The sequence below is a fragment of the Rhinoraja longicauda genome, chromosome 7, assembly GCF_053455715.1.
Source record: "Rhinoraja longicauda isolate Sanriku21f chromosome 7, sRhiLon1.1, whole genome shotgun sequence".
NCBI lineage: Eukaryota > Metazoa > Chordata > Chondrichthyes > Rajiformes > Arhynchobatidae > Rhinoraja > Rhinoraja longicauda.
The window spans coordinates 42,897,096-42,910,375 of NC_135959.1; the positions used below are offsets into that span (position 1 = coordinate 42,897,096).

Consider the following 13,280-nt stretch of genomic DNA (forward strand, 5'->3'; position numbering starts at 1 on the left):
GTTATCACCTTCATTCATTCTCCTAACTGATGTCTTTCTGCAAAACCCTATATATTTTTGTTCTCTTTACAAGTTACTCAGTGGCAATTTTGATGAGTCATCCACTCTTTCATGAAGTCACTACAAATATTGCTAATGCAAAGCCACTGGACATTTTATCAAAATAAGAAGCTTCAACAGATGACACAAAGTGCTGAAGTAACTCAGCGGGTCAGGCAGCCGCTCTAGAGAACATGAATAGTGGATGTTTTGGGTAGCGACTCTTCTTCAGACTGAAGTCAGACCCTTCAATCTCAAGAAGGTCCCAACCTGAAACATCACCTATCCATCTATGTTCTCCAGAGATGCTGTCTGACCCGCTGAGATACTCCAGCACTTTGTGTCTTTTTTTGTAAACCAGCAACCCCTGTTCCTTGACTCCAAATTAAGAAACTTTATGTTCTCGCCCTTCTTTATTAATGTGCTGTAAATTGCTGTAGATGTCCAGGGGTTAATTCTTCACCAAGAAAATATCTCTGCAAATAATTTGCATTGAACAAATTAAAATCTGTGGATTTAAAGCAGGTTTTGCTCATTTGCAGCCGTAATTCATGTATTTCCTGATTTAATTGTTTATCGTTACTTACAGCTTGGGGAGAAAAAAAATGAAGCAAGTGTGTTCAATGATACTTTGTTGTCACATGTTTCTTAGGCACAGTGAAATTCTTTTTTTTTTGCATACAATACACAAAAGCACACAAAAGAGTCGCCACGTTTCCGGCGCTGACAAAGTTACTAAAGTACTCATTAGAGTCATGTTGGTCCTTCTTCGTTCTCGCCTTTTTTACCCCCCCCCTCTCAAGCAAGGCCCCTCTTTGTTCACGGCGGTGCGGCCCGACCACCAGGGCTCCAACCTGAGCCTGCCCACTGGGGCTCTGCGGCCCATACACCTCCACCCGCCCACTCCATATTTCCAAATCCGTATTTGTGCCAGTATTGGACAGATACTTCTTCTTTCGTGTCCATCATCCATGTTTCAAATGTTACATCACTGACATCGTCCATCCTAAAAAGGGCACAAGCTTCCCGTGACAATCAGTGGGAGCCGTCACTTGTACAATAGATGATGGTGGTAGCAGAATTAGCTCAGGACACTTCCAGTTTCCAGCCCTGCGACGTGGACACTTCTGCACAAAGATACTGAAGATGATACTTTATAAAACTGTAATGTAAACATGATCTGTAATTTAACCTCACCATGAGTTATTTCAGCAGTTGTGTTTTTGCTCAAGATTCCAGCATCTGCAGTTTCTTGTGTGTCTAAGATAAGCACTACTGTGAATTAATGTAGGTGATATTTCAATAAATATTTAATTGCAAAACTAGTTACCCTATTGCTGTCTACAGTATTGATTTGGTTTGCTCATTTGATTGCACATTTAACTCAGTTGGAAAATTCTTCATTGCCTCCAAGACATCACCTGTACATAATTGCATCATTTCACTCCAATAGGAATACCAAAACAGTTCTACATTTTTGGAGGTACTGTCTTTTAAAAGAGATTTTAAATTGAGGTCTTCTTTCATTTTATCGGGATGCATCGCATCACGGTTTGGTAACAGCTCCATCCAAAACTGCAAGAAATTGCAGAGAATTGTGGATGCAGCCCAGTCCAGCCTCCCTTCCATTGACTCCACCTATGCTTCATGCTGCCTCAGCAAGGCTACCAGCATAATCAAGGATGTGTTTCACCCCGGAAACTCCTCTTCTGCCTTTTCTCGGCAGCAAGAGGTACAGAAGCATACCTCCACATTCAGGGACAGATTCTACCCAGATGTTATCGGACAACTGAACTATCCTCTGACCAACTAGAGAGTGGTCCTGTTCTCCCATTTACCCCACTGGAGACCTTCGAACTATCTTTAATGGGGCTTTACTTACTTTATCTTGCATTACAAATTATACCCTATGTCCTGTATCTGTAGACCGTGGACAGCTTGATTGTAATCATGTGTATTGTTTTCGCTGACTGGATACCTTGCAACAAAAAAGGTTTGCACTCTACCTCAGTACACATGACAATAATAAACTAAATATCTTCTGAGTTAAACATATTTATTATGCTTTTGTAAGTAATTTATTCTATGTAATGTCTTATCTTTCATCTGAACCCTGAGTGTAATAAAGTATTGAATTGAATTGAACATATTAAATGCACATAAAAATGCGCGCAATCCACTTTAATTATATAACAAAACAGCTGTATCGGTAACAGAAGGCTTAAAACTGCATAATAAATGTAATATGTAAATGTAAGGCAAATGTAAAATGTTCTCTTTTTTTTATTGATCTTTTTTGTTATATAGTGAGGCTGGTTTCTCTCTTTGCCTTCATGCCATTCCCTGTCCTACGATCTATGTTGTCCAAGTCAGTTTTGCCAAGTGATCAAGGTAAGTTAACGTTAATATATAATTTTTGCTTCGGGTATGCTTGTTAATTTTTTTAAATTCCCAGATTTATGTGACTTTTTCTATTCAGGAAGCTGGAAAATCCACTGGAACATATTTCTTCCCATTTTGCATCTCTTCCACATTTACACTAGCATAGGAAAACATTGATTGTTGATGGTAATTTCCTTCAGCCCTCTTAATAATAGTAAAAAAACAACCTTTTTCAATTGCTTCTTGTACCTGTGCAGCAGCTATTACAGTTGTGTGTGCATGGACACACAAATGACCACCAGATTCATTTTCAGCTATTATATCCTGCTTTGCTGTATGCTGTACAGGTTCACTTTGTTAACGTTATTAGAAAGTTCCTCGATTAGGGTGCCACCCGGGTAGACGGAAGTGATTAGCAAGGAGACCTTATCAAAATGAGTACTGTAGTGATAGATATACCTGCTTTATGGTTGGAGGAAGGGCTACATGGAATACCTAAGAGAGTAGAGGCAGCTTGAAGGATGAGGAGGGCTTGTCCACAGCAGAACTTAATCTTCCTGAACTTGTTGCAGGATGGCACAATTTTTCAAAGACTGCTGTTACAAAGCCAGGGAAGAAATATAGAGTCCATTGGCAGAAGTATTGGTTTGATTGAATTGTTCCCGTGCTTATAATTGCTCTCTTATGAACAAGCCACATTGGACAGTAATATGTCAAGGGCCAACGGTCCTGAACATAATTAGCATCTCTCCAGGTCCAGTCACCCATTCACTGGCGTGTTCTCTGGCCCTGTCTCCAACATCCTGGTTAAGCTCGAGCTGCTTGAACAAATGTGTAGTAAAGTACTAGCTGTACAGGAAATGTGTGGACACTATGCCAAAATAATGTGAGCCAAGTGTACGGATCAGATGTACGATGGAAAATAGAGCAAACAACTAAATTTGGAAGGGAATCACCTTTCTACAAGAGCAGCAATTGAGTCCACACTAGAATGCCATTATTGTTCCACTTTTGCAAAGGGCTGGGCAGATTGGTGATAGATGAAAGCAGCTTGATCCAATCAAGCAATATCTATCGGAAGAAAATTGTGGTCCCTCAGTATCTGTATAATGTGTCTTCATTGTCTAATTCATACATGTACAAAACACAAAGTGCTGGAGGAATTCAGCAGGTCAGGTAGCATCTGTGGAGGAAATGGACAGGCAAAATTTCAGGTCCGGATCCTCCTTTAGACCGATCAGTCTGAAGAAGGGTCCTGACCCGGAACATCACCTGTCCATTCCCTCTACAGATGCTGCCTGAGCCGCTGAATTCCTCCAGCACTTTGTGTTTTGCTCCTGATTCCAGCATCTGCAGGTCATTTTCTCCAAATAAGTACAACCATCCCATCAATACACGTTTCTGTAAATTATAAGAAAATATTCTATATCAAAAGTATATATGTATAATAGAAAGGAACTTCTGGCACAGCATGGAGGCGCAGCGGTAGAGTTGTGCCTTACAGAGCTTACAGCGCCGGAGACCCATGTTTGATACCGACTACGGGTGCTGTCTGTATAGACTTTGTATATTCTCCTCATGACCTGAGTGGGTTTTCTCCGAGATCTTCAATTTCCTCCCACACTCCAAAGACATACAGGTATGTAGGTAAATTGGCTTGATAAATGTAAAAATTGGCCCTCGTGTGTGTAGGATAGTGTTAATGTGTGGGGATCTCTGGTCGGTGCGGATCCGGTGGGCTGCTTTTACGCGCTGTATCTCTAAAAAAAAACTGCAGTTGCTGGTTTATGCTGCCTGACCCGTGATCTGTATAACTCTATACCTTGCATATCCTTGTGCCTATCCAAAAGCCTTTCAAATGTTACAATTGTATTTGCCTCCACTACCACCCCTAGCAGTGTCTTCCAGGCACCGATCACTCTCTGTTTAAAAAAAACCCACGTTCGCACATCTTCATTAAACTTTGCTGTTCTCACTTTAAAGCTATGCCCTCTCGTCTTTGACATGTCCACTGTGGGGAATAAAGGTTCTGACTGTCTTTCTAATTTATGCCTCTCATAACTTTATATACCATTATTAAGTCTCGCCTCAGATTCCAATGCTGTAGAGAAAACAATCTAACTTTGTCCAACCTCTGTTGTAGCAAATATCCTCTAATCCAAGCAGTATACTGGTAAATTGCACAAAATATTCCAAATGTGGCCTAACCAGTCCAATAAAGTTACAATTTGTAGTTAAAAAAAAATTAAATTCACGGCATAGAAACAGGCCGTTTGGTCTTACTGCTTTATGACCATGTTTATACTCTAGCACCTCGCTATTCCAACCTTGTGTCAGAGAAAATTATTTTAATGTCAAATATGTTTGATAGTTCAGGAGACTGGAGCTGTGGCAATGAATTTATCTGAATTTTCTTTTTTTTTTTTGCAGGTGCTCTCTTTGCCCTTGTTGCTTGCCTGGAAAATTTTAGTGGTACCATTTCCACCATAATTTTCAATAATGTTTATGCTGCCACTGTTGAACAATTTGCAGGGTTTGGCTTTTTGCTGGCAGCTTGCTCATGCATCATTCCAGTTGGCACTTTGTGGTAAGTCAGTGTGTGATGTAAGATTCTATCATTTTAAGTACAGCACGAAACGTCTCCTAGCCACTCCCTCCACAGATGCTGCCTGATTTGCTGAGTTCTTCCAGCACATTGTGTTTTTTCTCAAAATTCCAGCATCTGCAGTTCCTTGTGTTTCCATAAACTCCTACCACTGTGTTTATGATGGGAATTATATGGCTATTGAGAAGTGTAAGGTGGTGCAAGAATATACATGTGCTAGAGGCAATGGAAACTTAAGAACTGAGAATAGTGAACTCCACGGACCCAGAGAATGACTAAGGGTAATAAACTGCCAACAGTGAACTCCATGGACAGTGACTCAGTGAAAACCAAGAACTGAAAACACTGAACTTCACTGACCCAGAGAATGGTGATAGGTAATAAAGACAGGCAATCTTGGAGATATTCAGCAGGTCAGGCTGCATTTATGGAGAGAGAATTCGTTATTTTTTCACATAATTGACTCATGAAAAGTGCTGCCTGACCTGCTGAGTACATGCTGCATTTTCTGTTTTTATTTCAGATTTTCAGTCTCTCATCCCTCTTCTTACCCCTACCCTGCCCCTTTTTACCTATATCCTTCCCTCAGGCTTTACATTGCACTCCCCTTCTTCTTTCTTTATCCAACACTCTTTTGTCTCTTTTTCACCTCTAACCTTTGTCACATATTCCACCCATTTGCCAATTAGATCCCTATCAACTGTATCAAACGACCACTTGCCAGGCTTTATCATGACCCCAACTCTTGCCAGCTTCCCCCTGACTCCAGAAAGGGTCCCAAACTAAAATGTCAATCCATTTTACTGGTTAATTTTAGCCGGTGTGCATGTCTCCTGAAATGACTCCCTTTCATTATTGACTAAAGTGAAAAACCTTATGACCGGTGCTGTCATGTAGCCACCACTTATGCAATTTGTAAACATGTAAGAGGTATCAAAAAGATATACTCTGCCAACCCAGATGCAAGTACACATCTCTGTTCAAATATGGGTGTTGTCTAATAGTTACATCAGATACCAATAGAAAGAAAGGGAGGGTGCATATATTGCGCAAAGCCCAACAGGCATAACTACCTTGCAGATAAATATTTTAAAGCCTGTTCTTAGAACAATTTACAAACCTTTAGTTTTCCAAAACTGTAAAAGTAAAGTAAATTATGAGTAAAACTTATTTGTCTCAAATATTTTGATTTTCAATAAAACATCAAAGCAAGATAGAAATTTATCCTTGATCTTACGTGCTAAATGTATGAAGAAGTATTTATTGGCTGTCCATTTTGAATTGCTTCTGAAAGTCTGTTTCATTAAAATCAATTAAAGTGAATTTTAGAAACAGAATACAATACGTAGCTACAGCTGTATTTTACATGGACACATTTCTACCACATTTCTCATTAATGAGTTTGTGTGAGAGTGAAATCATTTAATTGTTCTGTATGTTCCTTCTCTTCAGTGTCTTGTTGTGGTGGAAATCTCGACAGGAAGCATACACTGGACTGATAGAAGAAGATGATAATAGTTAGTTCTCATGCAATCTGTCACTTAGATTGCAATAGTAATCTTGTAATGTTCTGCCACTTCTAGAGCCTTGTTATAATCCAAGATATCTGTATGTTCCTTATTTTTTTTAAATATTGTATTTACTTGGAACAATCCTTGGTAATGGAAGGTACGCAAAAGATTAAAAAATCAACTTGACAAAATGCATAAAGTTCCTCGAACACTGTGAATAAAGTATAATATGTTGGATTGGAAGCGAAATACTGCAGATGCCTGAAAAGCTACTTATTCGTAGAAACATGGATAGAACTGTTTGCATTAAGTTCTTTATTATGAAATGTAATTGTCAAATGGACCGTTCAGTGTGAAATTTTGGAATTTTATCTTTTGTAGTCCTAAACAATTTTCTTGAAGTGAGATGTTTGAGGGGTAATTTAATCCTGAACTAGCATGTACCTGGGAAGCAGTAAACTGCATGGAGTTTGCACATTCTCCCTGTGACAGCCTGGGTTTCTTCTGAGTGCTTCGGTTTCCTCCCACATCCCATTGACGTGCAGGTTTGTGGGTTAATCAGCCTCTGTAAATTGCCCCTAATGTTTAGGGAGTGGATGCAAAAGTGAAATAACATAGAACATGTGAACAGTGATCGACGGTCGGCGTGGTCCTAACTCTAAACAGAGCTAAGTCAGTTGTAAAATTGGAAAGCTTCTTTTCCCACATGTTATGGTGGGAACCTGCAACAGTCTAGCCTTAAAGGGTGTAGGAATTGGATCAATTTCAATTGATTAAATTTAAACTCAGTAGAAAGGGATTTGGAAAAGAGGTTATTAAATGGTGTTGCATTAAAGATGGGCCACAATGGACCAATAATCTAAAATAAATTCAGGGCACAAAAGACCATAGAAACAATCTTGGGCAAGCCAGTGAGTAATCTGGAAGAACCTCAAACATAACCAACCCTAACTCCACAGTTATGCGGTTCAATTCCATTTTCAAGAGTCCAGAATATAAACTAGGTTGATGTTGCAGTCTAGGATTAATTATTGAGTATGTCCGTTTGGTCAGCTGAATATCCAAGACCCTACAGCATTTTGGAGTGACTTCTGTGTTTTTTCTAGTTTCTGGACAGTCTTTCCTTCAACTAGTATTACAAAAACATTGATTGAGGTGTTACTGAAAAATGGGATAAAGCACTATGTATGGGCAAACATTTTCAATATGTTGTTAAATATGATATTTTCAGAGTATTTCACTGACCTCAACAATATTGTAATGAAGTTACAAAGTATCACAACTGCTTGTGATGTCAAATGGTTTTCTCCTTATCTGGCTGTCCATATATCACTAGTTAAGATATTTTACCTGGGTAAATGTAAAATGTATTTCTTTTAAATATGTTAAGAGTTTTACTTTGGACAATTCTGTGCTTATATATCGTTGCTGCTGTTCTAATAATAACAAAATTCAACAGGATTGATTATTTCTAATTTAGTAGATGAAGAAGTCTTCCAAGTAAAAATGCAGTGCTAATAAGTTCTTTAAAAAAAACAAAATATTAATTTTGCAAAAATTGCTTGATGGAGATTTTGATCAATGAACTTGTGTAAAATGGCTTGTTTTGTTAATTTTCCAAATGGTTCACAAATTGAAATGTTAATCAACAGTACTGCAAAGTTTTCCTAAATTTAAATTTCTTCTCCATCACTATTTCATAAGTAAATACTAAAGCAACAAAATCAGGAATAATTATAGAAATAAACTATACTAACCATATACATTTTAAACTTGCAGTACAGTGCACCTTGGCAACAAATGAAAAGTGACTTCTTAAAAGCAATCTCCTTTCATTTATGATGTAAATAGTGCAATTTTAAAAGCCAACCATGGAAAATTTATGTTCCTCCAATAACCCAATTCCAAAAGCAAGGCTTAAATATCAATATATTATTTCAGAATATGATGGTTTTGGGTCTCTATGTCCTGAATTAATTTCCTAGTTTCGTCTTTTTAGCTTGGGGGGTATAAAGTTGTGCTAATTGTTGGCAGGTTAGCAAAATAATAGAGGCTCATACTGATGCAGAAACCAGACCGGTTGTCACCGTGGCTGAAATTGAAGTTCTAGTTTATGGAGTTTATTTGTGGTAATGATGGTCATATTCAACACATGAATCATGCAATGTTTCTAGGGCTTTCTCAACTCATCTTTTATAGTTACCAATTTGGGTGCAGGAAATTATTCTCGCAGCATATTAAATCCCTTTGCATTTAAAATTCTTTTATCGTGGTCATGTTTTTTAGAAAAACCTCAGATGAAGCATTTTGAGTGTGACTTTATCTTTATTGTAACCTGCATTAAGTCAGCCGCTCAGAGAGCGACACCTAATAAAAAATCTTTCTTGTCTGGAAAGAATGAATGCAAGCATGGTATAGAAAATGTATCTATAGGATTAGAATGAGACAAGGCGATTAATATGATGGCACGGTACAGATTTGAAGATTTGAACTGATAGGTATTACTTGTTTCAACAAATTCTACAAATAAACCTTCAAATATATCTTAAATTGTGTCCTGAATTGAATGTATTATTTAATATAAATGTTTTTGTGTGACATTCTTTATCATGTGAATTTGTTTGTCACGTTTTGGATGTTCAATTCTACTGCATTATTTTCACTGATCAGTTTGACATAATTGCCATTTACTTACTCCCTTCTCTTTTATCAACTCACAACTGGAAATAACATAGAAAAGTACAGCACAAGAACAGGCACCTCAACCCGCAATGTCTGTGCCAAACATGATGCCAAGATTGCCTGCACATGATCCATCTTTGTCCATTCCTTGCAATATCCACATGCCTATCTAAAAGTCTCTTAAATGCAACTCTCATTTCTGTCTCCGCCACCATACCCAGCAGTGCGCCGCAGGCACCTTCCACCGTGTAGAAAAAACTTGTCCCGTACATCTCTGTTAAACTTTGCCCCCTCACCTTAAAGTTATGCTCTCTAGTCTTTGATATTTCATCCCTGGGGGAGAAGAGGTTCTGTCTACTCTATGCCTCTCTAATTCCCTAATTTATACTTCTATCAGGTCTTCCCTCAACCTTTGGTGTTCCAGAGAAAATCCAAGTCTATCCAACCTCTCCTCTAAATTCCCTCTAATCCAAGCAGCATTCTAGTAATCCACTTCTGCACTCTCTCCATAGCCTCTACATCCTTCCTGTAATGGGGTGACCAGAAATATACACAATACTCAAAATTTGGTGTAAACAAAGTGGTATAAAGCTGCATCATGACTTCTTGACATATTTTTTCCCAATGCCCTAACCAATGAATGCAAGCATACCATATGCCTTTTTTAGCACTCTATTTGTGTTGTCACTTTCTGGGAGCTCTGGACTAGATTAAATCCTACTTGTCACTTGTCAAATCCAACTTCATCCTAAACACATTAATTCCTTGTGAGCTTAACTACTTGCTCTAAAAACAAAGACTTGCTGTAGCCTATAGTAACCAGTACAACGGGTCTGCATGAATAGTCTGTACATGGGTTAGATATGCACTGAAATGCTGTTAACGGTTGTGGGATTTGATTAGGTAGCTGTTAGTTATTGCAGTTTTTTAATATTAATCTTAAAATAATCATTCTTGCAAAAATCACAAGTGCAGATATTTTAAAACCAGAAAACTGCTCATACATTTTTGAAAAAGCTGAGTAAAATCTTGCTGTTCGCTGCAGCCATAATTTTGTTTCTCCCATGATGGGTGTATGAGGAAGTTTCTTAAAATTGAACAAAGCTTGTTAATTCAATAGTAAAACACAAATAGCTGGAGTAACTCAGCCAGCATCTGTGGAAGGAAGGGGGAGATGATGTTTTGGGTTGGGACCCTTCATTCCCTCCACAGATGCTGCTTGACCCACTGAGTTACTCCAAAACTTTGTGTGATTCCAGCATCTGCAGTTCCTAGTCATGGAATCAGTCATATAGCGTGGAAACAGGCCCTTCAGCTCAATTTGCCCACGCCATCCAAAATGACCTGTTTACACTAATCCCACCTGCCTGCATTTAGCTCACATCCCACTGAACCTTTCCTATCCATATACCTGTTCAAATGTTGTTATAGTACCTGCCTCAACTTCCTCCTGGCAGCTAGTTCCATATACTTAACACCTTTTTTGTAAACAAAAACATTGCCCCTCAGATTTCTATTAAATTTTTCCCCCCTCGCCTTAAACCTATGTCCTCTGGTTCTTGATTCCTTGTGTGCCTCGTTTATTCAATAATTAAATTTACTACATTTGTCGAGAGTGTGTTCATTAATTTTAGTTGGGCAGAAGTAGAGATATCTTGTGTCCCTGGGTAAGGAATAAATCTTGGAACACCAGAGGATTGCGTGTATGATAAAGATGGGACTGGTTCAGCTACGAAGTATCCATGATGGCATCATCTGCCATATAAAGATCGCATTTGTACATACAATTTTTAACAGCTTTTGTGGTTGTAGGATCTGAAAACCATGTACTAACCTGCAACAGCTGACTTCTCACAACTTAAAATAAATTATACGTGAATTGCAGATTGAATATGAACATACATGGCATGTACAACACCAATATATAATTCATAGAGCCATATCGTGAGAAACAGGCCCTTAGGCCCAACTTGTCCATGGCGACAAAAGATACTCGACAAAGCTCATTCCATTTTCGTGCGTTTGGCCCATTTCCCTCAAACCTTTCCTATCCATGTACCTGTCTGATATCCATCAACAGCTTTATCAGCTGACTTCTATATTTCACATGAGCCTCCTCCCAATCTGATTAAATCATTTTACACTTAACTTATTCGTTGCCAACTTTATGTCAGCAACGTCCATGTTCTCACTGCACATTTTGTAAAGGGACAAATGGGGTTTATCACTTTATTAATAGAGATATAGAGTTTAAGGTCAACAAAGGTACACTGCATCCTATGAAGTATTGATTTGGTCAACAATGGATTATTTTGTTCCATTCTGTCATCACATTTTTAAAGAATTTAGAAAGTATACAGAAAGGATTTACCACAATAAAGACCACATGAGACTGAAGAGAATTTGAGTGGAGAAAGGAATATATTTTCCCAGGGGCCGCAAGATCATTAACCAAAGCATAAATAATTAAGGTGAGCAGAGAGGGTGAGAGGAACTAACGTGGTCTGGAATACTCTGCTCGAAAGGGTATGAAAGGAAACTGCTCAGTGATTTTCAAAAATGAAGTCAAAATCAGAAGGGAAAGTATTGAGGATTGTTGGGATAAAGAGGAATGGGACTAGCTGGATAGCTTCTTCAAAAAATTGGTAGAGGTATGATGGCCATGTGACCTTCTTCAATGCTCTGTCATTTCATAATTCCATTTGGTACATGCCCCATTCTTGTAGACTTGTACACAAATGGAAATGGATACTTTTTAGTAAGCATGTCATTGTCTTTTGCAAGCATGGGCTTGATAGGGTGATTGAGGAAGTAATTATTCGAGCAGCTCTTTCCAAGTCTGCAATGTGGCAATCAAAAAAGAGAAGGGCAGCAAACTTTTGCTCACCCCATCCACTGCAGCCAAACCCCGTTCAGTCACACAAAGTTATGCAAACAACCAGGAAAAAATCATTGCTCTGGGAAATGTTTATTTACAGATAGCTAATGCAGAAATAATGCTACAAGATCAAATTTAGATACAAGCCCTGAAGTAACTGGAGTGAAGATTCAGTGGATTAATTCATGGGACAAGAGGGGTGATCCAAATGGTCTTGTACTATCTGGAATTTAGACGGGTAAGTGGTGCTCTTTGAAACAAATAATTCTGGCGGGGCAGCTTATGAAATTCCAAAGGTTTCCAATTTGTAAGTATAATTACAATATTTTTCTCCTTGCAAAATGAGGCATTGTAAATGGTCCCAGTGTTCGGGTTAAGGTTCCCTGATTGATTGAATTATTCATCTAAAACAAACTACTAACTAAAGCCAAATACTTCCAATTATAAACCAGTTACTCTCTTTGCATGGTTTCAATTTTATTTTATTTTATGGATTGATTTTTCTTTCAACAACAAATTGTCAATAACCATAATTGCTACACAGATCCTAACCACAAGGTGTCAGTGCAGAATACAAACTATAGGCTGTTCTGCTAAAAGTTGTGTTCCTGAGAAATGCATTGTGTTATGGAAAATAGTGTTATAAAAACTATTTTGTCAATGAGGAAAAGTGAGTTAGGGCTAGATAGTGCAAGCCGAACATAGTGCAATATCCATAGTAGTTCAGTGCTGAGGTAGGGTTGTGCAGTGGTTCAAGAGCTTGATGGTTGATGGGAAGTAGTTGTTCTTGAACCTGGAGATAATTTGTACCTGGAGATAGGTTCTCAGGCTTCTGTACCTTCTCCCCATAGTAGCAGCGAGATGAGAATGTATTCAGAGGTCATCTGATATTATCTGCCTTCTTGAGGTGGTATTCCCTTCAGTGGTGGGGAGGCCAGTACATGTGAGGAACTGGGCAGTGTCTACCATTCTTTATAATCTCCTTCATTCTCAGGTGTTTGAGTTACTGAACCATGCCATGATGCAACCTGTTCATATGCTGTTGATGGAGGTGCTCTCCAAAATGGTTGAGACAGTAATTCATAATTGGATTCCAATGCTCTGCACCGATGTCAGTAGCAGTCGTAATTAATGCGTTTGAAACAAAACATAAAATGTTGTTATCTTTGCCAAGTCCATCACA

At 38.5% G+C, this 13,280-nt stretch overlaps 1 protein-coding gene across 9 annotated transcripts in view; it reads left to right on the forward strand.

Moving 5' to 3' along the window:
- Positions 1–9,061, forward strand: part of LOC144595198 (lysosomal proton-coupled steroid conjugate and bile acid symporter SLC46A3) — a 28,230-nt gene extending 19,169 nt beyond the window's left edge. For all 9 annotated transcript variants that reach the window (XM_078402376.1, XM_078402380.1, XM_078402378.1 and 6 more), the window contains 3 exons: positions 2,347–2,430; positions 4,852–5,008; positions 6,479–9,061. In XM_078402376.1, the coding sequence (XP_078258502.1) occupies positions 2,347–2,430; positions 4,852–5,008; positions 6,479–6,548 (311 nt within the window). In that variant the 3' untranslated portion in view covers positions 6,549–9,061. The remainder of the gene's footprint in view (positions 1–2,346; positions 2,431–4,851; positions 5,009–6,478) is intronic.
- The last annotated feature ends 4,219 nt before the right edge of the window (positions 9,062–13,280 follow it).